Source organism: Hyperoodon ampullatus, assembly GCF_949752795.1.
Source record: "Hyperoodon ampullatus genome assembly, chromosome: 2".
Lineage (NCBI taxonomy): Eukaryota > Metazoa > Chordata > Mammalia > Artiodactyla > Ziphiidae > Hyperoodon > Hyperoodon ampullatus.
The window spans coordinates 7,891,143-7,915,545 of NC_136915.1; the positions used below are offsets into that span (position 1 = coordinate 7,891,143).

Consider the following 24,403-nt stretch of genomic DNA (forward strand, 5'->3'; position numbering starts at 1 on the left):
TTATTATAAGCCACACATTAAGGTGTATCTTAAAAAAGAAAAAAAGAATGGAGGAAAACTGGAAAATACTTGATGAAAGAGATGAGGTAGAGGAGGGATATAACTTCTACATGGTTATGAGATCACCATTCAATACACTTCGTTTGCTCTTTCAGTTCCTTGGACACAACATGAATTTGAGCTGGCCCAGTGGGCCTTCCGGAAGTGGAAGTCTCATCAGTTTACCTCATTAAGAGACTTACTCTGGGGCAATGCCGTTTACCTGAAGGAGGCCAATGCCATCAGTGTGGAATTGAAGAAGAAGGTACGGAGGGTGTGGGAACATGGACCATCTGGAGGCAGAGCTGAGCCTGGTTGGCTTCATGGTCCTCATCTTGAGCTAACCTTTCCCTTGGATGAACTCAGCAGCTTTTTGCTATGAAACAGGTTTATATATGCCTGTATTTAATATATGTGCCTGGAACATAGTAGGTACTAATTAAATATTTGTTAAATGAAATTTTTAAAATAACATGTTTTCTAGCTTATTTTACAAGTGCGGAGACCGTATTCCTGACAGGAGCTAGAGAAACATATTGGTAGCAAAATACTTCTCTTGGGTTTTTGAAAATCTCAATTTTCTTTTAGTTTTCTACCATTAAGTTGGCACTTTTAAGTGCCATCTTCTAGGGTCTGAGAGGCAGTTTTGTGTAATGGACAGGTGCGTACACTCTGCACCCAGACAGCCAGGTTCCAACCCCAGCTCTCCCGGTTGTTTGACCCTAATAGCCCCAGGCCTCCAGTCCCTCACCTGCAAAATGGGTTTGGCAACAATGCCTGCCACCCAGGGATTTTGTGAGAGATGAGAGAGTGAATGCATGGAAGGTGCTGAAGTAGTGCCTAGACATGGTAATTACTATTACTGAAACATCACACCACATCTTAGATTTATTCTTCTGTATGTCCCACGGTTTAACAGTCTCCTGACGGCTAAGATTTACAGGGGGCGGTGTGGGAGGGGCAATACTGTGAAGTAGGTAAGAGCACAGACTGCCTGGCTTTGGGAAAAATCATTATCTTCTTGCGGGGCTATATTCTAGTTCTGTAAAATGGGGATAAGACGTCTTATTCATTCATAACCCCATCTCATTTTGTAATCATTTATTTACTATTTCCCTCTTCACATAGACTAAAAGATGGCAGGGACTATCTTTTTGTCTTACAGCTGTATCTAGCATTTCATTAATAGTTGGTAAAAATATAGGGTGGTATCAAGAAATAAATGACATGATGAATGCAAAGCACTTAGCCTCTGGTAACAATTTTAAGAGTAATAGTTGTAATCCTCTGAATTTAAAATGGAAAACATTAGCATGCCTCCACCCTCTCTCATTAGTGAGAGACTAGAGGGTGCACTCCTGGGTCCACCATTTGTTCTCTACAGAAGTCTTCGTTCAGTCAACCAAGGTATATTTATTGAGATTTTAGGTTGTGCAGAAACACTGTGCCAGGCTAGGAAAACAAAGTCTGTAAATAGCTTAATGATTAATATACAAGTGGCCACTTTTTTCAGTTGATCACAAGCTGTTGAGCACATGCTGCTGTTTGACCTCCTTCCCATCAGGCGTGATTATATTGCCTTGTTTCCAAAACTTACTTGCTGAAAACAGAAAGGCCGTTTGTCGAATGGTTTCTTCCTTCCATTTAGGTGCAGTTTCAGTTTGTTCTTCTGACTGACACGTTGTACTCCCCTTTACCTCCTGAATTACTTCCCACTGAGATGGAAAAAACTCAGGAAGACAGACCGTTCCCTCGTACAGTGGTGGCCGTAGAAGTCCAGGATCTGAAAAACGGAGCAACACATTATTGGTCTTTGGCGAAACTTAAGTATGAAAACATTATGCATAAAGGCTTTATTCTTATTTAATATCATTAAATGGTAGGAGCAGCTTTTTAAAATCTTACATGGAAGATACTTCCAAGATGAAATTTTGACGTGACCTTGTGATATTAACCCAGCACACTTTATGGTTACTGTACAGGCAGAGGCTGGATTTGATGCGAGAGATGTATGACAGGGCAGGTGAGATGGCCTCCAGCGCCCAAGATGAAAGTGAAACCACCATGACTGGCAGCGATCCATTTTATGATCGGTTCCATTGGTTCAAACTTGTAGGAAGGTATGTAATGATTTTATTGATGTCTTCTTTTCAGGTAATGAATGGTTTTATTTTAGTTGTTTAAAGCCTTGGCAGATATTACAGAAAGTTAAAGAAAAAGAGTATAAAAAAGCCCCATTTATAATCTTATCCACTCACACACAGCCACTGTGTCATTTGGTATATTTCTCTTTAGTTTTATCCAACAGGCACATTTGTTTTAAGTTTCAGACTTCCAATCAAAGTAACTGACAGTCTTCCCTGCCTGTCAACTCATTCACAAAATGTCTTACACTTGACCAAGATAGATTTAAAAGAAAAAGGAAACCTGTGTCTGTATCCTGCATAGTTTAAAATCACAGTATGATGTCCAATTTATCAGACTGCAATCTCTCCATGATTGTCCTCACTTTAATTTTTAAAGCAGTTCATCTCACTTTAGTCTTTGCCAAGAGTGAATAATTGCACACCTTAGTAATCCACCTGAACCTTTTTTGTGTATACTTTACTTTCAGCATTTAACGTGAGTCCATAGTGAGTCACGTTCTTAGAGGTTTAGAATTTTTAAAGCAGAGAGGTATAAGTTTTCACCTGAATGATTTCAGAATTTGAAAAAATTTCTAATTGCAAAAACTTTCCAACAGTTTTAAAGGAACTGGGTTAAAAGGTGGAGCTGAAGTCATAGTATTTTGTAGAAATGAAGTTAAGTCTTTTCCAGTCTACTCTGATAGTAGAGCGTTTTCAAAGAGATGATTTGGCCAAACACGTCTTACCCAAGCAAGGCACATACCTGCTTTGCCATATACCATTTCATCTGTTTTGTTTTCTGCTCAGAAATGACATGGGAATTGGAATAAAGATTTAAACCTTATTATTTCACCTAATATTGAGTGGCTCCTTTGAGACCTGGCTGCTGATCTTTTGTGTGAACTGGAGAACTTAAATGTTTTACAGCACATTGTTTACCTCGGATATTCTACTCATGTATTTCCTTTGCTTTTCTCATTCCAAGGATCAGTCCTTGTTCCATTTCACCTGAACCAGATGATTTATGCTTATTTTATCCCTTTGCTTTTCCACTTGCTTGTGTTGTTTTGGTTCCCCAGTGGGTTCTGTCCTGTTGGCAGCTGTAGCTTCCTGTTTAACCAACTATTCCTCTCTCCTTGGCTGTGTCCGTCGGCATCTTACCTGGTGTCTAGCGCCCCCATTTTCCACGGCTGTGTGAATGAGCGCCTTGCTGACCGCACGCCCTCCCCCACTTTTTCCACGGCCGATTCCGACATCACTGAGCTGGCTGACGAGCAGCAAGATGAGATGGAGGATTTTGATGATGAGGCATTCGTGGATGACACCGGCTCTGACGCAGGGACGGAGGAGGGATCAGATCTCTTCAGTGATGGGCATGACCCGTTTTACGACAGATCCCCATGGTTCATTTTAGTGGGAAGGTTGGTGAGGTTAAAGTGAGAAAGGCAAAAAGGGACCAGCTCTTGCTCTAAAGAGGCTCCTTGTGCAATTTTGGACAATTTTGCTTTAGCCAGTTCAATTCATGACACGCTGATCTGGCTGAGAGAGCCCTCAGGCAGCGTCTGTGAGGTACTTGGCCTCCTCGGTACAGCATGCGGCAGCGTGTGGACACTCTCGTGGAGGATTCCTTGTCTTAAACTGCCCAGTAATTTTGTTCTGAAGGGGGAGACCCCAGAGGAGAAAGTAATCAAAGCTAAGAGTCACACTGTTACGGAGTTGAAGAATGTTATTGTGTCTGATGTTTCCTCTTTGTGGGAATGTGAGTGAGAAAGCAAAAGGGGCAACGTGAGAAGGATAGCAGAGCAAGTCCAAGGCTAGGCTGAAAGGACTCCTGGCATCAGCAGGAATCGCGAGGACAGGAGTGGAATCAGGAGCAGTGTTAGGTTTATTTCTTGCTTAGTCTGTGAGTCCAGAAAAGGATCAAGAGCGTGAAGTTTCCTCTTTGTCTAACTAAAATGGATGCCTTTCTTTGGCCAGTTTCATAGATCTTTGGCTTGTGCTAAGATTTTACCTATAGGCATTTTAATGATGAATCTCATAAAATTATCTGTTGAAACCATCAACAATGGATATTTGTTCAGTGCTCCATGACACTGCTTTGTGTTAAGTTCAGCTTACCAAACCAAGGCATTGTCTCTGGCCCCATCTGTCAATGATGCAGAGCTCTCAGGCACATGTTCCTAATACTGGGGTCTTTGTCTACATCCAGTCTTCATGCTGAAGTAATTTTAATTACAAATTCAACAGGGCAGCCCTCACTGGATTAACAAAAAATTATGTCTATGTTTTGATTTAATTTCAGTGCTGCATTAAAACCACATGTTGTTGAACCCTTTAAAAATAAGGGAAATTACATTAGTGTTAGTGGATAAGCACCAGTTATCTAAAAATATGAAAGTGCAGCGAGTCCCCTGACCCATTAGGGACACAAGGTTCTAAAACTTAGCTCAGAGTATGGTGTTGGTTACCTGGTGAGAACTAAATAAATAATGTAGAAGATGATCACTTTTATGGAAAGGGGGAAAAGAAAGGTTTTTGATAGAAATTAAAGCCTCAGTTACGACTGTGGGTTGTACTGTTAGACAGTCTTGGGGTTTTACAATGGTAAAGGGGCATTTATTCAGTTTTTCCATGAATAAATATAAAGGATTATACAACCATGAATATTGTCTGGTGTATTGCCAGGAATAGATGCTTAGAATTTCAGAGAAGCTGATTTATATTAAAATTGAGAAAGGTACTTCTGTGTACAAGTAATGGGACCATAATGCTCTCCTTACTTTATGGCTGTTTCCATCCTCTTCTGAGAGGGTCGGAAGTTGGAATCACGTTTTTATTCACAAACTGCTGGGTCCTGATGCCGGTCTTGCAGCTTCTCACGCTGCTCACTTTGTTCTACACCATCACACATGAGGAATAGGTGGCTTCACCCTGTGTGGTGTGGTGGAAAGAACACTGACCTGACTTAGGACGAGCAACGAAAACTGAGACCTGTTAGGTTCTGAAGTATAAAATGAAGAGTTAGGTAGGGAGAAGAAAAAGCATTAAAGATCTTTTTCATCTTTTGTATTCTTTCATCCACACTAGCAAAATGAATATCCTGGTTCTACTCAGAGTTCTACTCAGAAGCATTTGTATTTTGAGTCAGTTGTATGAAAATCCCACGTAATGCAGAAGTTCTCTGCATTAAGATATATGTATTTTCTCTCATTTTAATCATATCAGATTTAAGCGTAGGTATAGGCAATCAACTCTACTTTGATTTTCAAATAAATTATTTGTGGAGCTGTGGCTCAGGAATTGACCTTTCCGTTTCTTTGGGTTCCCAGGTTCTAAAACTGACTTTGCTTTGCAAGAAAAGTATTAGGGGAGAAGGTGAAATCTAGCAGTCAGCAGAGTGAAGGATAGCTCTTTATTTTCACCCTTGACTGCATTTCTTACCTACAAACAATTTGTAATCAACATCACCCAGTTATGTACCAGTCATTCTCTGTGTAAGAGGAGTAACTTCTTTGCTGTTTTTGTGATTCACAGGATTAGATTTCCCGTATTGGCACATAATTGCAAATACAATTTACTTATAAAATTTTCCAGTTTTTTGTAAAATTCCATTTATACGTTTTGATTCATGGCCTTGGCTGCCTCTGGTGAATTTTTATATGAAAATTAAAAGAGCTTGTCCCTTTAGCTATTCTCTTATGGCATGCTGGGATGTTATGAATCATCCATCATCATTTGGGATGAAATGTAAAATATTTAGGCTAGTGTTCTGGGTTAAAAGTCTCCTGGTTATTCTGTGACCTGAGTACCTGAACTGACAATTCTTTCTGTAACTGATCATAATTATGCTGGTTTTTATTATCTTTATGTTGACAGAATTTGTTTCCCTTTTTATGTAACTTCATAGAACTTTATGCTAATACATCCTTTACATCTTCCCCTCTCTCGTCCCTGTTCTCTTTCAGTCTGCTAGGTCAAGGTACAAGGATTCTCAAGAATGAAGAATAATTATAAAAATTCCAGTTTAAAAAACTTCATAAGAGAACATTTATAGAGCCCAAAGCATTGATTTTGGACCAAAGCCTATGTTATAATAATAAGACAAGGAGCTCTCTAGTGACTGTGCAGTTGTGTAGTCACAGTGCCGATGCACACGCCACTGCCACTGAATTATAGAATTCTCTCTTCTAAAAAGGGAAATTTACCAGAATACTTCATATTCTTCCACTTTTGGAGTAGCCGTTGCCATAGACAGAAAGGAGATTCTTCTTTAACGTTTGCTCAAACAGTACTTTATTGTAATTAAAAACAGGGGTTCTTGTTTTTTTTTTTTTTTTTTTTTTTTTTTTGCTGTATGCGGGCCTCTCACTGCTGTGGCCTCTCCCATCGCGGAGCACAGGCTCCGGACGCGCAGGCCCAGCGGCCCTGCCCCACGGGCCCAGCCGCTCCGCGGCACGCGGGACCCTCCCAGACCGGGGCACGAACCCGCATCCCCCGCATCGGCAGGCGGACCCTCAACCACTGCGCCACCAGGGAAGCCCGGGTTCTTGTTTTTGAGTAGCTACTTTTAAGTATAAAAATAGCTATACAGGGCTTCCCTGGTGGCGCAGTGGTTGCGAGTCCGCCTGCCGATGCAGGGGACGCGGGTTCGTGCCCCGGTCTGGGAAGATCCCACATGCCGCGGAGCGGCTGGGCCCGTGAGCCATGGCCGCTGAGCCTGCGCTCCGCAACGGGAGAGGCCACAGCAGTGAGAAGCCCGCGTACCGCAAAAAAAAAAAAAAAAATAGCTATACAAATTAAATATGGTTAGGAATCTAAACATGTCCTATATAGTTAATATCCATCATGAGTATGGCTTTGAAAAATCAACCTAATATAAAGTTGAATGGCTTTGCTTCTCTACCTCTGGTCTAACCCATTTTTCTGGAAAAATCTTCCACTTCTACTTAAAGATAGAGGACAGATCACCTTCCCGTTCACTTATGTACATAGATGTTCAATCACTCACCAGATATTTATTGACCAGACATGGTTCCTGCCCTCATGGGTTTTCAGTCTGGTGGGTGAGACAGACAAATAATTACATAAATAAATGGAAATCATAGCAATGATGGAGTTGTGTGCTACTGAGATCGTAAAACACTAGGGGGACCTGTCATAAGAGAGTGGTATTTGGAATAAGATGTGAAATCAAAGGCATGAGGTGGGTAGTAGAGCTCAGAGAGGACAGCAGACAGGGAAGGAGCATATGCGATGGCTCCTTAATGGCCAAGGCATTGAACGTGGGCAGTGGCTGGAATGCCAGTAAGAAATGAAGGTGGTCTGTATGTGTGCTGACTTGGAAGGTGAAATTATCCATTTGGTACCTTATGCCAAATTCGTAGTCTTTAAACTCTATCACAGTAGTTGATGTTTGAGACTCTTGTTTGTAATCCTTTTTAGACTTTTCTTTTAAAAATTTTTGTACAGCGGAGCTTTATCCCTCTTTTTTAGCATTGCCCTCCCCCACCTTTGGAGCAGACTGAAAGGGAAGTAGACATCATTTGATCTGATTCAGTGTCCACTTGCAATTATTTTTGTTATACTTTCATTCATGTTTCATTTATGCTCTTTCAGTTTTATTAACATTTGTTTTTCTGTGGTGTATTTTGTCTATTTTCAGAATTGTTTTCATTACTTGGAGTTGAAATCCCAAGAATCCGCTCCATCTTCCTTTTCTTTGTTTTAAAGTAGATTCAGAGCAGGAAAAGGTGCAGACATGCATACAGGCATACCTCGGAGATATTGCTGGTTTGTTTCCAGACCACTGCAATAAAAGCAAATATCGCTATAAAGCCAGTCACGTGCCTTTTTTGGTCTCCCAATGCATATAAAAGTTATGTTTACATTACATTTGGTCTATTAAGCATGCAAAGCATTATGTCTAAAAAAAACAATGTATGTACCTTAATTAAAAAATACTTTATTGGGCTTACCTGGTGGCGCAGTGGTTGAGAGTCCGCCTGCCGATGCAGGGGACATGGATTTGTGCCCCGGTCCGGGAAGATCCCACATGCCGCGGAGCGGCTGGGACCGTGAGCCATGGCCGCTGAGCCTGCACGTCCGGAGCCTGTGCTCCACAACGGGAGAGGCCACAGCAGTGAGAGGCCCGCGTACCGCAACAACAACAACAACAACAAAAAAAAACTTTATTGCTAAAAGGAATATGCTAGCCATCATCTGAGCCTTCAGTGAAGTAGGCTTTTTGCTGGTGGAGGTTGCTGTTTAATAGCATCTAACCCACAGTAGAACTTTCAAAATTGGAGTCATTCCACTCAGACCCTGCCATTGCTTTATCAGCTATGTTTATGTAATGTTTTAAATCCTTTGTTGTCATTTCCCAGCATCTTCACTGGAAGTAGATTCCATCTCAAGAAACCACTTTCTTTGCTCATCCATAAGAAGCAACTCTTCACCCATTAAAGTTTTATCATGAGACTATAGTAATCTAGTCCCATCTTCAGGCTCCACTTCTAATTCTTGTTCTCTTGCTATTTCTACCACATCTGCAGTTACTTTCTCCACTGAAGTCTTGAATCCCTCAAAGTCATCCATGAGGGTTGGAGTCAACTTCTTCCAAACTCCTGTTAATATTGATATTTTGACCTCTTCCCACAAATCACAGATGTTCCTAATGGCACCTACAAGGGCGAATCCTTTCCAGATCCATCAAAGAAGTCACTGTCTATGGCAGCTGTAGCCTTACAAAATGTATTTCTTAAATAACAAGACTTGAAAGTCAGAATTACTCCTTGACCCATGGGCTGCAGAATGCGTGTTGTGTTAGCAGGCACGAAAATATTAATCTCCATTAGAGCTCTTGGGTTACCAGGTGCATTGTTAGTGAGCAGTAATATTTTGAAAGGGTTTTTTTTTTTTTTTTTTTGCCCTGAGCAGTCTGGCTCAACAGTGGGCTTAAAATATTCAGTAAACCATGTTGTAAACAGATGTGCTGTCATCTAGGCTTTGTTGTTTCATTTATAGAAAACAGGCAGAGTAGATTTAGCATAATTCTTAAAGGCCCTAAGATTTTCAGAATGGTAAATGATCATTGGCTTCAACTACAGGTCACTAGTTGCATTAGCCCCTAACAAGAGATTCAGTCTGTCCTTTGAAGCTAGACATTTACTTCCCTCTAGCTCTGAAAGTCTTAGATGGCATCTTCTTCCAATAAAAGGCTGTTTCAGGGCTTCCCTGGTGGCGCAGTGGTTGAGAGTCCACCTGCCGATGCAGGGGACGCCGGTTCGTGCCCCCGTCTGGGAGGATCCCTCATGCCGCGGAGCGGCTGGGCCTGTGAGCCATGGCCACTGGGCCTGCACGTCCGGAGCCTGTGCTCCGCAACGGGAGAGGCCACAGCAGTCAGAGGCCTGCATACCGCAAAAAAAAAAAAAAAAAAAAAAAAAAAAAAGGCTGTTTCATCTACACTGAAATTCTTATTCAATGTAGCCACCTTCATTAATTAACTTAGCTGGGGTTTCTGGATACTTTGCTGCAGCTTCTACATTAGCACTTCTGCTTCCCTTTGTGCTTTTATGTTATGGAGACTACTTCTTTCCTTAAACATCATGAACCAACCTCTGATAGCTCCAAACTTTTCTTCTGTAGCTTCTTTACTTCTCTTGGCCTTCATAGAATTGAAGAGAGTTAGAGCCTTGCTCTGGATTAGGCTTTGGCTTAAGGGAATGTTGTGGCTGTTTTGATCTTCTCTCCAGACCACTAAAACTTTCTCTATATCATCAATAAGGCTTTTTCGCTTTCTTATATCACTTGTGTATTCACTGGAGTAGCACTTTTAATTTCCTTCAAGAGCTTTTCCTTTGCATTCACAACTTGTCTGACTGGCACAAGAGGCCTTGCTTTCAGCCTGTCTCAGCTTTCAACATGCCTTCCTCACTAAGCTTAGTCATTTCTAACTTTTGAGTTCAGGTAAGAGACATGAGACTCTTCCTTTCACTTAAATGCTTAAGAGGCCATTGTAGGGTTATTAACTGTCCTAATTTCAGTATTGTTGTGTCTCAGGAAATAGGGAGGCCCAAGGAGAGGGAGAGAGACGGGGGAATGGCCTGTTGGTGGAGCAGTCAGAACACACATTTATCGGTTAAGTTCAGTGTCTTGTATGTTTGTGGTTTGTGGCACCTCTAAACGATTACAACCGTAACGTCAAAGATGACAGATCACCATAAAAAAATAATAATAATGAAAAAGTTTGAAATAGTGTGAGAATTACCAAAACGTGACACAGAGTCATGAAGCAAGCAGATGTTGTTGTAAAAATGGCTCCTTGCTGGAGACAAGGTTGCCACAAACCTTCAATTTGTAAAAAATGCAATATCTGTAAAGCGCAAGAAAGTGGAACACAATAAAACGAGGTATGCCTGCATGTGTCACATTTAGTTATGTGTGATTTCTTGATGCAAATGTTTACTCTCTGTCTTGTCTTGTCTTCAAAGATCAGCATATACCAAGTGGGAAGACAGGAATAATAGTAGGAACTAGGTTCTATTTCCCACCCACTAATTGGAATGAACACCCAAGCTTTGTGATCACTGGTTTGTGTTGCTTAAAAAAAGTCAATAGCTACAAAATAATGAAAGAAGAAAAAAAGATAACAAATGTGACACGACTTTGCTAGTTCATTTGAAGTTGAAAAATGTTAGGTCTTACCTTGTGTATATGCATTTCTGAATAAAGTTTTGAACCCTAGAAGCAAAAGCAACCCTTTAGGGATCAGCTGTCTCCTTCTCCCTTAGCATTTATCTTGATGTCCATCCAGAGTCTCTTATAAGCTCACTAACAAAGAAATTTCTGGCTACATGGCCTTTCTGCCCATATGTGTCAGTCACCCTGCCTAAAGATCATAGTTATTTCTTAGGGTAAAAATAAAGACCCACAATGTTGTGACTTGAAATCTATTTTAGAGTTACTGACTGTATTTCAGTCACATTTCTCTGACCATTTTTGTCTCCTGATTTCTGTATTATCTATTGGGGAAAACAAAACAAAAACCTCTTTGTAATTAGTTACATTAAAAGGTTAAACTCCTTAATGGGCTCCCTTTTCCCACTCGTAGCAGTATTTGTAGAGGAGTATCTTAGAAGTCTACTTCCAATGGTCACTCTACCTATGGTAGTAATTCTTATAGGGAGTAATTTGGTGTACGTTGGTCTTTTCCACTACTTTACCAAGCATTTGCATTTGTTTATACGTTATGTATTCTGAAAAAGCAACAGGAGGCAGTCTGAGAGTACAGAACAGAGAGGTGACCTTAAGACAGGGCCCAGAAGCCAGCTCACAGTTTCATGAAGGTATTCTCAGTAAATCTGAAAGCCACCTTCTCTGCCTGTGGGATGCTCAGATGTCTGTCTCCTGGTTTCTGTCTCTAGAGCATTTGTTTACCTGAGCAACCTGCTGTACCCCGTGCCCCTGATTCACAGGGTGGCCGTTGTCAGTGAGAAGGGCGAAGTGCGGGGATTTCTCCGTGTGGCTGTGCAGGCCATCGCAGGTAGGCGCCCCTCTTCTGAAATGAGGGCCATGGGTCCTCTGCCTCGAGACAAAGGAGGCCAGTTCCGTAAGGGCCGCGCTTCAGTGCAGACTGAAGAAAGCCTTTATTGCTTCCTTTCTAGCTGTTGTGCCCAAGTATCACGAGTAGATCCTGTTTGGTTTGGGCTCCTGCTGTTTTGGAATAATGGGGTAAAGGGATTTCCTTTAACATGAAGAACAACCCTTGGGTTACCTTTATAAAAGTCATTTGCATTTTAAATGATGTGTCTTAACTGCTTCAGAAATAACAGAGGATATTCAGACGGTTTCTTGCCTAATTTTCTGTCAGGATACTTGTGCTAGACATTTCTGTCCTTTGGCTGCTATTGTGCAATGCGTGGATCGAGCTCTTGACACTTTATACTTTTTTCCAAGATCCAGCCTACATTCTGAAGAAAGAATGTGGCTGTTCCCTGTAACTTTTCTGTTTTAGTTTCCAACTGCTGTGCTGTATTTAGTGACCTCTTTCAGCCTTTCCCCGTGGAAAGAAATGCACGATAGTCACCAGCGTTGAGCTATGGAGGTCTTCACAAGTACAGTCTAATATTTTCAAATATTTATTGAGTATTATTGAATATAATCTTGTCAAGTGAAGGGGTCAGTATTTCTAAGTATGACATTTGAACAACATCAAGAATGAAACCGATCCTTTATTCATTAGTTTCATTCGAGCTAAGGAAGTGGTAAGTTTACCTGAGTAGAGTTGGAAGCAGCCTATTTGACTTTACTGCTTTGGTCTCTTTCTCAAGCAAAAGACTTGTTCTTTAGTGTCTCCTCTTGTATTAAAATTTGAGAACCCTAAAGCCCACCGTCTCCTATTTACTTTTATTTTACTTTCCTATATTTTTTTATTATTGTAATTCAATAGGAGTCATTCCTCCTTGTCCCCATATGTAGTCTCATCCTTGCTCTTTTTTTTTCTTTCTTTCTTTTTTTTCCTCTACTTAGCGGACGAAGAAGCTCCTGATTATGGTTCTGGAATTCGACAGTCAGGAACAGCTAAAATATCTTTTGATAATGAGTACTATAATCAGGTGAGAAATCTGCCGGGAAGAGGAAAACCTTGTGGAAGGATAAGGAAGTAGGCAGGCTTTGTAAGGAGGGTGTTCAGCACTGGAGGGCAGTTCTGCCTAGAACTAAAAAGCCTAGGTTACCACAGGGTCGGTAATAGAGCACGGGGCACACCTAACGATTACCCAGGTAGGGGTAAAGGCCCAGCATTTATATTGTGGTGTGTTGCCTTTGCTCAGGCAGCTCTTAATCCACATAACTTTTCAGTCACTATTATTTGTTGGGCAAATAAATATAAGTTATGGAAATGGGGGGAAAATACGTTGTCATACTACTTCATCATCTACTTACCCTTGCCTTGTTTTCAGAGTGACTTTTCTTCGGTTGCAATGACCCGTTCTGGTCTATCCTTGGAGGAGCTGAGGATTGTGGAAGGACAGGGTCAGAGTTCTGAGGTCATCACTCCTCCAGAAGAAATCAATCGAATGAATGACTTAGGTGTGTAATCAGAGTGTACTATGATCGCATATGTTTTCAAAGAGGGAAAAATACCATTGTCAAGGAAGATAGTTGCTTTTATCATCTAGGGATGGAAAGATACACTCTCCTCTCTGAAAGGTGCTTTGTGTGTTACCTGAACCATACGTGTGTTCATTTGACCCTCTTTAGATTTGAAGTCAAGCACTTTGCTGGATGGTAAGATGGTAATGGAGGGATTTTCTGAAGAGATTGGCAACCACCTGAAACTGGGCAGTGCCTTCACTTTCCGTGTAACAGTGTTGCAGGCCAGTGGAATCCTCCCGGAGTATGCAGATATCTTCTGTCAGTTCAAGTAAGCCGCCCCTTTGCTCTGCCTCCCTAGGCTCTTACCCCGGATGATGTCCTCTGTGCGCTATAGAGCGATCTAACACTTGCTAGGTAGTATACACTCTTGAGAGAGAAACGACTACCAGCCGCTGAAATGAAATGCTTTCTTCACTCAAGATGGGAGTAAGAACTGGAAACCTACAGTGGAATGAAACAGAGTTCATTGTGGGGAGGAGTGTGGCCAATATCCTGCTGGAAGGTTTGGTTGTGGACTGTCCCCCTCTGCCAGGAGTATAGGATCAGATCCAGATGAGCTTACTTGCTAGTCTTTTTAAATGCCCTTCATGCTGAAATGTCACGTTAATAAACAAGTATGAAAACCATGAATTATCCAACCGCCAATTATGCTTATTTAATACTTGGGAAAGGGAAAATGTAAGTCATTTAAAGAGCAGCAAAATTCTGCATCCACTGAAAAAAAAGCTAGTAAGTATGTAGAGAAGATGTGACAGGTTTCATTTCTCATCCACTCTCTAAGCATTTTCTGTCCTATAACCCTCTGGAGCTCTGTGCTCTAGGTACTTTCCTCTCAAGACCTCCAAAAACATTTTTTTGGATAATCTTTAAGTTTTAATACCCCCAAACATCAATATGTCTTCAGTACTTGGAAAGGGCCACAGTATAAGAGAATGAAGTCTGAGCCACCCCATTCCTAAAGCCCACAGTTTGCCACTGGTGCCACCAAAAGGCTGCTTTAGATTTCTGCCATTCATTTCCCCTCAGTATGTGCCTTAGCCTTCCCTGGGGTCCTAAAGCAGCATTGCTTTTTACATAGATTTTAGCCAAGTCCTCAATTAAATGTGATTATTACATAGTAAGCCGCTAATATCATTTGCTGTAACTTATAATTGATGAAATAGTATCTGTCCAGTATAGATTTTGCCCATTTAATGTGTTTTCGCTAGTAGCCTCAGTTAGCAACTGATGTATTTTATGGAAAAGACCTACTTGGTTAACTGACATCTGAAATGGCAATAGTGGTATGTTGACTTCTGTCCTAAAATCTCCTAAAAAGAGAGTAGTATCTCCACCTGGCATTAGCTCTGGAGGAAAGGGTATGTTGACTCATGCTGAAAGAAGACTCAAGTTCTTCTGAGGTTTTTATAAACTCTCATCTGGCCTGCATAGGGAAAACACAGCTGTAGAGCAATGTGAATGATTTCATGTGTCACCTCTGTGGAACCCCAGGATATTTGTATCTGCTCCAAGCAGAGCCTTGTTGGAGTGTAGATCAGAGATCAGCTGATGCTCATGGCGCCTCTGGCAGGTACACTGTGTGGTCTGGAGAGGAAGAAATTGGAAGAAAAAAAGGAGTAAGAAGTAAGAGAAGGAAAGGGAGAGATGTAAGGAGAAAATGAGAAGAAAGAAAATAGACAAGAGTACACGTAGTATGGAATGCTACAGTGCCACAGCGGTATGTGTCATCAGTGATTTGGATGCCTGGCAAAAGTACACCACTGTCTTTGGGCTCAGTGGATTACAGTTGACCCTTGAGCAACTCAGGAGTTAGGGCACTGACCCTCCGCACAGTCAGAAATCCGAGTGTGTATCCAGGGTTCCACCATATCCGCAGTTCCGCATCTAAGGATTCAACCAGCTGCGGATTGTGCAGTACCCTGGCATTTACTATGGAAAAAAGTCCACATATAAGTGGACCCACGCAGTTCAAACCTGTGTTGTTCAAAGGTCAAGTGTAATTTGGAAGACTGGGTGTTCATGATCCTGGTCTTTCTACCCCCTACTCTAAGTGTTCTTTGACTTCCCTGGTGGTCCAGTGGTTAAGACTTCGCGCTTCCACTGCAGACCCTGGTCGGGGAACTAAGATCCCACATGCCGCATGACACAGCCAAAAAAAAAAAGTATTCTCTTATTTCCATTTTTTTCTTGCAGGAGTGTGAGATGTCCTTCTGGTGGATATTTCTATCTGGCAGTAAATCTTTGAATTGAGTATTCTATAATTCTCCACTTCTTTTTATGTCAGACTAATAATAGGGAGGGAGAGAGAACAATAAAATCTCATTTATGAGAATAAGTCAACATAGCCCACTGACTCAAATATTTCAGGAGTATTTTCTACATTTAGAGCCCTCTGGGAGACACTCACTGTCTTTTGGGGAGACAAGCAAATAAATACATTATTACAAACAATGATATCATTGCTATTGAAGAAAAATAGGTCTCTAGTGCTATGGGAACATAGAACTGTTTGAGTGAGTCAGGGAAGTTTTCCTGGAAGAGGTGATATTTGAATCTCTTCCTAACTGGTCTTAGATAGACTCCCAGGCAAGTATGCTGTCCACAGGCTTTGATACTATCTTATAGAAGCTTTAACCTGCCAAATCTTTTCTGTACAAAATGATTTCACAATTTTTATTTTCAGTAAAAAACTTTTACAAGGGAAAGGAGTTCACTGAATTCACTGTTCATACATTCACATGGCTAAGTGATAGGGTTAGTTGATTTTTCAGTCATTTTTGACATAAAAGCTAAAATGCTACCTGAGTGATATGGAAAACGTTCTCTACAAGGAAACGTAAATAACTTGACTCAGTTAAAGACTCTACTTAAGTAAGGTGCTGCTTTCCATGGGATCCAAGCTGATCCTGATGAAACTATTAATACGAAATTTACGTGGGTCTTTTTTTTTCTCTTAAGCTTTTTGCATCGCCATGATGAAGCATTCTCCACTGAACCCCTCAAAAACAATGGCAGAGGAAGTCCTCTGGGCTTTTATCATGTGCAGAATGTAAGTGACGTGGACGTTTTTGCCAAATGTTTTGCGGGTTTGTGGTACCTTGAAGCAGCTGCGGTGAGGCAGTCGTCATGTGTGGGTCCCTTTGGCTTTCTCAGCTGAAGAAGGATGATGATCTAAGCTGCTGTGTAGGGGGAGCTCTGTGATGAGAACAGACAGTGGAGGGAGCTGCCAGGGCCCTGAGCTAATCCTCAGTGGACAGAGCAGGCAGCATCTTCTCTGAATTACAGTGGGGCCTGTGAGTAGCCTGGGGGTTGGTCTGCCAATAAGTTCTTTGTCGGTTTGAATGTAGTGAGTTGTTTCAGTGTTTCCTTCCTAGAATAATAAGCATGTTGCGTATGAGTTTTGTTAAAGTTAATATGTTATTCTTTAAACCATAAGAGACAAATAATTTGGTTGCAATTAATGTAGAAACTATGAAATACATTTTGTAGCTAAATTAAGATTCAGAATCTGTTTCCTTGCAGCTGATTCTATGATTAGTCCTTTAATGCCCCTTACAACTCTCTCATAAGTGGAATAAGAAAACAGACCTTCCATCTCTTCTAGAAAGATTTGCTCAACTCTGTTCAAAAGTCATGATCCTCATTATAATAGCTAACATTCACTGAGAGCTTATTTTGTGTCAGTCGTTGTTACAGGTGTGTTTTTGTGTCTTAGTTCATTTAATCCTCACTTTTATGCCATATACTTGTATAATCCCCATGTTCTAGTTGAGATTACCGAGGCAGAGAGGAGTCACTCACCAAGGTTACAAAGCTAGGAAGAGGCAGAGGTGGGGTTTGAACCCAGGGAAACGTGGCTCTGGCATCCAGGAGCTTCACTACTGCTTGAACAGTCTCGTTCTCTTGCCAACCATAATCCACTCCCTAAAATGCGAGAGGAAAGGACAACTCCAGAAATGGAGCAAGCAAATACAGAACACACTGTTTTCTTTTTTATGTTTAATTGTATAAATATGAGCATGCCTGTATATGATAAATATTGATTGGCTCCTGTGCACAAGGACTGTGCCTGACGCCACTGGGGGGCGCTCAGATGAATCACAGGGTAGATGATGCCTCCGAAGAGCTTAGAATTATGAGAGGGGAAATAAAATGCATATTTAAACAATAGTGATACAGGATGTAGAAACATCCGAAAGGTATTCATTAAATGCAATGGGAGTAGAGAGGGAGAGTTATTTCTACTAATGGGAAGAGTCTTGTAAGCTACATTCTTTGTTGGGGGTGGATGTTTTTGTAGAGAAAGGAGGTGGGGGTACTTCCTGAAGACTGTAGTGTAAATAAGAAAAGGTGGGTCACGCTTGGCACTGTACCTGGCACAGAGTCTGCGGTTGTGTTTTTCATACTGTTGTTGGCAGTTTGAGCTGGGCCTTGAAGTACAGGCATGACAGAGGTACAGAGATGCGGGAAGGCCTCCCAGGCACGGCTGCAGCCTGGGCCAGCCCTCAGGCATGGTGGAGGAGAGAGCCGGCGAAGGAAGCAGCAGACTGAGTCCAACCATTGTGTGAAGGCAGCAGAGGGGCCAGAGGTCATTTGGGGCAGACAGTGGAGGGTGTTGAATGCCTGGAGCTTGGTGCAGTTACTGTAGAAGGAAAACCAGAGAAGAGCCGCCCCTCTCTTTTGGTGTGAGAGACCTTCATAGTGAAATTCCCAGCACATACTGGGTCCTCAAAGTGCTGTAGTGCTGTTTGCAGCAAAAATGTGTATTTTCCTATAATAAATCTTTCGCTAATCTAGGTTGCCTTTATTCCTTATTAGATTGCAGTGGAGGTTACGGAATCATTTGTGGACTATATCAAAACCAAGCCTATCGTGTTTGAAGTCTTTGGGCATTATCAGCAGCACCCACTTCACCTGCAAGGACAGGAGCTTAACAGGTTTGGACCGAATGAGCAGAGATTTTTGTTTTTGATACTATTGTTGCTGTTATTGTTGTTACTGTCACTTGCTGGAAAAGAAGAAATCTTTGGAGGAATTAAGATAGGTAAATAACCGTTTTATAGATTACCCTACGTTTCCATTTCAGAAACATCACCATCTTTCTTCTAAGCCACCCAGTCACTAACTATAGGTAGAGCAAATTGAGTTTTGCCCAGGTGACCTTGAGTACTGTCTTTTTGTACAAAGAGACTTTGAATAGGATAGAAAGTTGAGGTGATAGGGATATAACCTGAAAGTTGTGTATAATTGGTCCTAACCACCCAGAACTTTATGAAGCATAAAGTCACTATGAAGCATGTGTCTCTAAGTGGAGACATCAAAATTGGGGAGGAGGACAATGATGGGGACTTTGGGATGCTGGCAGAGTGTCATTGTGAACAGAAAACTTTTCTTATTTATTAGCTCTGACTTACAAGGGGACTTTTCTCAAAATGTCTTAGCCTCAGTTTTACTGTGTGGGTTTATATCTGATATCTGATAACATACCAGAGTTGAAAGTACAGATGATCCGTTTTTAAAGGGGATTTAAACACGCCATTAATACCAGCATGGGACTGTTTAGTCTTGAAGAACTTTTGTCTTCCTTTGCAGTCCACCCCAGCCATCTCGACGATTCTTCCCTCCGCCCATGCCACTATCCAAGCCAGGTGAGCACAGCTGTGTTCTCTGTATGATGTACATCTCTTATTCTGAGTGACTTTTCAGATAAAAAATCATATTCAAATTCCTACTCCACTTGTGTGCATCCCTGTGTGCTCCGGTGTCCAGTAGGAACGAGGATTGTTGGCTCCTGATGTGAAATAAGAGGTGCCAAACAATAGGGCTCTATATCCCCGCCGATACTGTGGTCTTCTTACCGCAGATTTCGATAAGCTCCATGTTCCTAAATCTCTCTGCTTTGTGCGTAACTCCCTTTAACTGTCAGGTGACTGGGCACTCCTTTGCATATTACGTTTTTTCTGCATGTTCGTGTCTCCTGTTCTGATTTTTCTTTGTTTATTTTCATCCCTTTTCCTCGTTGCCCACTTGCCTCATTCCCACCCCGCCCTGTGCTCATTCTCCACCTCTGTGCTCCTCGCCGCCGTCCTGCCTTCAGGCCATGAGAGAAAGATTGAGCTGATTCGGTTTCTCATATCTGACTCTGTGAATGTGCATGTGTTGGACACATTTTCTGAGCATGCCAGTGTGCTCGCATCCTCCGCCATTGCCACCTTCCAGGATGAGGCTGACCCATTGCCGCCTTTTCTCTTTCTGCCAGTTCCCAGCTGCCAGACCGAGAGGGTACCTAAACGAGATGGTTAGTAGCTAAAATTAGCTCTGCCTTAGATGTAGAACCATCCTCAGAGGCTGGTCCTGAAGCCTGGCTCTCCGTGTATGAAACACCAAGGTTTCTGTTGCTACTTGACCTGCATGTAGAGTTCAGCACATTGTCAAGATCATATCACATTTCCTTCAGAGAGATTTTTGGGAAGCACCTTCTCTATTTATACCCCTTTCACATCATCCAGGGGGGTGGGGGGTGGGGGAGGGGCTCCTTCTATCTGTTGGTGTGGATTCTTTGCAATGGTATTTTTAATTTTAAAGGTTTTTTTTTTACTGGTAGCTGGCTTTTTGTAATGCTCTAGTTTTGCTTTCTGACCCTCAGATGTCCACCAGAGCCAGTAACCCCCTATTATCTTCTTGACTGGCATCATCACCAGCTTACCTGGAATTCAGCTAGGGTGAATAATGCTGATAGGCCATGCCTCTGAATAGCGCTGTATGAGTCATACAGCCCCTTTAGATGCATTGTGTCAGTGGATCCTCACAACATCTTTTTAGATGGTAGGCAAGATACTATGATCTTCATTTTCTAGTTGAGGAGACAGACTCCCAGAGGTTAAGTGACTCAACCAAAGTTTCATAGCTAGTTAGTGGTTGAGCGATAATTAGATCCCAAGTCACTGGACTCTCACACCACTGCTCCCAGGTTCAGAGCAGAGAACCCTCTTTGTATTGCCAAGATTTCAGAATTTCTATGTAGTGTTTCAAAATGCCCACCATGTGGAATCTGAAATTCTTGAAAATACGGGGGTTTTGGCTAATATATTTCATCAGTACAGATAAGAATATGGAATTCACATCTGAAGAAAATGGGTAACATGAGATCATTTACAGAATCCTGTATTTACAGATGAGACCAGTGGTTCCCAAACTTGTCCACACATTGGAATCACCTGGGGGGCTTCAAACCTCTCAGAGGGCGGAGTCCCACCCCTAGAGACTGTGATTTAATTGGCTGGCGGTGTGGCCTGGGCCATCTTTAAGATCCCCAGGTGACCCTCGTGTGCAGGGAGGTTCAGGAACCACTGAGTTGGAGGACGGGTCTTTCCCGCCACAGCAGCTTTGTTGAGGCCCTGTGATGGGCGAGGCTCGCCCCACATTGCCTGTCCCACATTGTTACTGTGCTCTGCATGCCGCAAATGTGAGAGTCTAAGGAAGGTTTTTTAATGGTTTTGTGAGCACATTTACTTTGCATGAAACCTGTTTTCTCATCATTGGGTAGTTTGTTGAGAGGGAAAAAGATGCTGACTCTCTGTTTTCCTTGTTCTCTGAAGTTAGAGGTACTAATATAGTTGACGGTGAAGTTTCTCTGGCTCTTCTGCACTGAAATCTATCCCCTCACTCTCGCTGCCTTTCCCAAGTGTGTCCTTGAAGACTGACGTTAGAGAAGCTTATACCTTTGCTGAGTAGACTTGGACCAAATTTTAACATTTTCCAAAAACTTTTAAAAGTTCCAGCCACCAAGTTAAATACCATGAGCAAAACCAGCCTTGGCCAGAGCATGAGCAAGTACGATCTTCTGGTTTGGTTTGAGATCAGTGAATTGGAGCCTACAGGAGAGTAAGTCCAACTTTATAAATTTTTAAATATGACAACTTTTCCAAAATTAGAAAATGTAATTTTGAGTCTCTCTTGTCTTTGGGTTCACAGAACATTGTCACATTCCAGTTTTGAACTGAATTTGGGGTGGGGAGGGTCTTTATATTATTCTTTGAATCAGATGTTTGTCAGAGAACCATCTAGTATAATAATTTACCTTCTTGTTAGCAATAGCAAGATCCTGGAGACTGGCACTTTGTTATGAGGGAAGACAACCTGCAAAGTGGGTTTTATTTTTATTTTATTTTATTTTTATTTATTATTATTTTTTTTATTTTTTGCTTTATAACAAATTTAATCAGTTATACATATACATATGTTCCCATATCCCCTCCCTTTTGCGTCTCCCTCCCACCCCTCCAGGCGGTCACAAAGTACCGAGCTGATCTCCCTGTGCTATGCGGCTGCTTCCCACTAGCTATCTACCTTACGTTTGGTAGTGTATATATGTCCATGCCGCTCTTTCACTTGCAAAGTGGGTTTTAGCAGCAGCAAAGCAAAGGGAGTCAGAATCATATTGCACATAAAAGGGCCAAAGGCATATCAGTATGTCAGGGCATTAGGGGACAGAATGTTTCTGTAGACCAAGGTTTCTCAGCCTCTCACTGTTTGGCGCCAGATGATTCTCTGTTGTTGGGGGTTGTCCTGTGCGTTGTAGGATATTTAGCTGCATCTCTGACCTCTACCCATAAGATGCCAGTAGCACCTCCCCTCCTGTTGTGACAACAGACGTTGCCAGATGGCCCCTAGGGGTCAAAATTACCCCCAGTTGAGGACCACTGGCCCAGATCAAAATGATCAGCATCAGCTTCCTCTCTCTGTATGAGCTGTGTTAGACTAAGTGACAAATGGAATTACTGTTTATAGTTGTCTCAGAAATGCTTTTGAAAAACACAAAAGAGATCCCTCTCCCGAAACAGAGGCAAGGGGCTGTATCAATTAGTGTAAAGGGTAGGGGATAAATGTTATCTTAAGGATCCTCTATTTATAATGCTGGGTAATACCATTATGATCACCTCCATAAAACATTTACTGAGTTCCTACTGTGTGTGAGGTTTGGCTCTATCGATCCTATACAGAGTTGTCAGTGGTGACATTGCTTCGAGGAATTTGACTTTCCACAGACAGATCTATAATGTGATTATAACTTGCATTATGGGGGAGCAGTAGTTACAGTAAATGGTTTCTACTGAGTTAATTGCTTTCTGATTCTTAAAAAATGATCTAGAATCTGAAATTCTCTCTTTCTTATCTCCTGACACTTGCCATTGCAGTTATGTGTTATTTATGGAAATATCTGTTAGACAAAGAGCTGGGATTGGAGCCAAAAGATGTTACTGCCCTATGAATACTTCAGTCTAGTCAGGATGATGAGACATACATATGTGGAAAGGTTTACTAAATGCATATGACTGTCCAATTAAATGTCCACCCCAGATGGTGAGAAAGACATGGGATCGGAGTTTAGAAAACAAAGACCACTGAGGGCTGGGGTGACCAGGGAAGACCTTGCAGGTGAAGTTGCACTTAGCACAAGCATTCTGTCTAACTTCTTTGTTTTACATTTCTGTTTTTATAGGTATATTCCAGCTGTGGTTGACCATACAGCAGGCTTGCCCTGCCAGGGGACATTTTTGCTTCACCAGGTACCAATGAAGGAGCAAAAGAGGGCTTAGAAGGGAACACCAAAAAAGTTAGAATAAGAAACATAACTCTCTGTTTCTCTGCTTTTTTATCTCCATTTCAAGGGAATTTGGAAGTCAGGTGACATTGCCCCATCCTTTTTTTTTTTTTTCTTTCGTTAATGTTTCTCAAACCTTGGCTTATATTTATTGATATATACCCTGGCTTTTATGTGTAAATATATTTTAAAAGAGCTATTTTGAAAGACTTTATTTCATTCAGTTACATAGTAATTTGTGCAGCTCCCATGTTATTTTATACAATTTTCACTTTGTGATGTTTGGAAACTCTGCTTTCACAGCCAAAAGTTCTCAATGGAGATTGAAGATGAAGGTTTCAGTGGACTAAAAATCTGGCCATGAAATGTAGGCCCCCTTTGGCAAATCAAAAGTAGATTTAGTCAGTGCTCAAAAGTGCTTATGAGCCAGATGGGCACACTCTGGGACTTTCAGTCTGGGCATCGGTTCTTAAAAGCCATATCAGAACCTGGCTCTTCCTCAGTCCCTGACCTGTGTCCCTTTGTTCAGAATAGCAGTGTGGACAGCATTTCCCCTCTCCCTCCATACCTCCCCTTCCTGCCCATCAGACGATCCAGAAAAGGACAAACAAGAGGAAATAAGAGATTGTCGCAGCTAAACTGCAACCCTGCTCCATTATCTAGGGCATCCAGCGAAGGATCACAGTAACCATCATCCATGAGAAAGGGAGTGAGCTCCACTGGAAGGATGTCCGTGAACTGGTGGGAGGTGAGTATGTTCCAGCAGCTGAGGACGGGCCTTAGCGGAGTGATTGCTCCCTGTTCGGAGCACAGGGAGTGTGCGGAAGGCTGCGCTGGAGAGCGTGACTGTCAGAAGAGAGTCCTTGAGTTGGAAACTACCCTTGTTTCCCAGCTCCCTTCATCAGTTATTCAACCTGCCATTGTTTTTCTCAGTGCCTGTGGGAGCAGTTCTAGGCCCGAGGCTGGAGAGGGCCTAAGAGAAGTCTCTGCTCCTTGTGAGCTTGGGGTCTAGTGAGGAGACAGCGTGTGTGCATGTACAGAGCAGTTTGATGAGTGAGTACCAAATGAGAACAACTGAAAGACCTGTGCTAAAAGAGTTGATGACAAAAAAGATCCAGGAGAACTGGGTTAGCTTGTGGGAGATGATCTGAGTAGATTTGAGAGAACTTAGAGGGTTTCGTTTTTTTGCAAGCTTTGGCGTTAGAGAGTCAGCAATGTCTAATGTGCAAATGGCTAGAAATCTATGGCCAGAGTGGGGAGACTAAACTAAAGCACCGTGAGAGGAAAGAGTGGCCGAACAGCATAAGCTGTAGAACGAGAGCCCAAGGCAGGGGGTCTGCACCTAGTTTTGCCATGGACCCCTTTGGCAGTGGTGAAGCCTCAGAATTCTGTTTTTAAATGTAGAAAATAAAGCACTTAGGATTACAAAGGGAACTAATAATATTGAAATACAATTGTTAAACTGCTAAACAAATTTGTA

The 24,403-nt window shown here is 42.0% G+C and overlaps 1 protein-coding gene across 1 annotated transcript in view; it reads left to right on the forward strand.

Moving 5' to 3' along the window:
- Nucleotides 1-24,403, forward strand: part of KIF1B (kinesin family member 1B) — a 135,957-nt gene that overhangs the window by 93,054 nt on the left and 18,500 nt on the right. Inside the window, exons 24-37 of the mRNA XM_079728565.1 lie at nucleotides 156-304; nucleotides 1,688-1,866; nucleotides 2,022-2,159; nucleotides 3,338-3,586; nucleotides 11,588-11,706; nucleotides 12,693-12,778; nucleotides 13,124-13,253; nucleotides 13,425-13,587; nucleotides 16,278-16,368; nucleotides 18,138-18,256; nucleotides 18,912-18,967; nucleotides 21,095-21,203; nucleotides 22,822-22,888; nucleotides 23,587-23,671. Coding sequence (XP_079584691.1) covers nucleotides 156-304; nucleotides 1,688-1,866; nucleotides 2,022-2,159; nucleotides 3,338-3,586; nucleotides 11,588-11,706; nucleotides 12,693-12,778; nucleotides 13,124-13,253; nucleotides 13,425-13,587; nucleotides 16,278-16,368; nucleotides 18,138-18,256; nucleotides 18,912-18,967; nucleotides 21,095-21,203; nucleotides 22,822-22,888; nucleotides 23,587-23,671 — 1,740 coding nt within the window. The remainder of the gene's footprint in view (nucleotides 1-155; nucleotides 305-1,687; nucleotides 1,867-2,021; nucleotides 2,160-3,337; nucleotides 3,587-11,587; nucleotides 11,707-12,692; nucleotides 12,779-13,123; nucleotides 13,254-13,424; nucleotides 13,588-16,277; nucleotides 16,369-18,137; nucleotides 18,257-18,911; nucleotides 18,968-21,094; nucleotides 21,204-22,821; nucleotides 22,889-23,586; nucleotides 23,672-24,403) is intronic.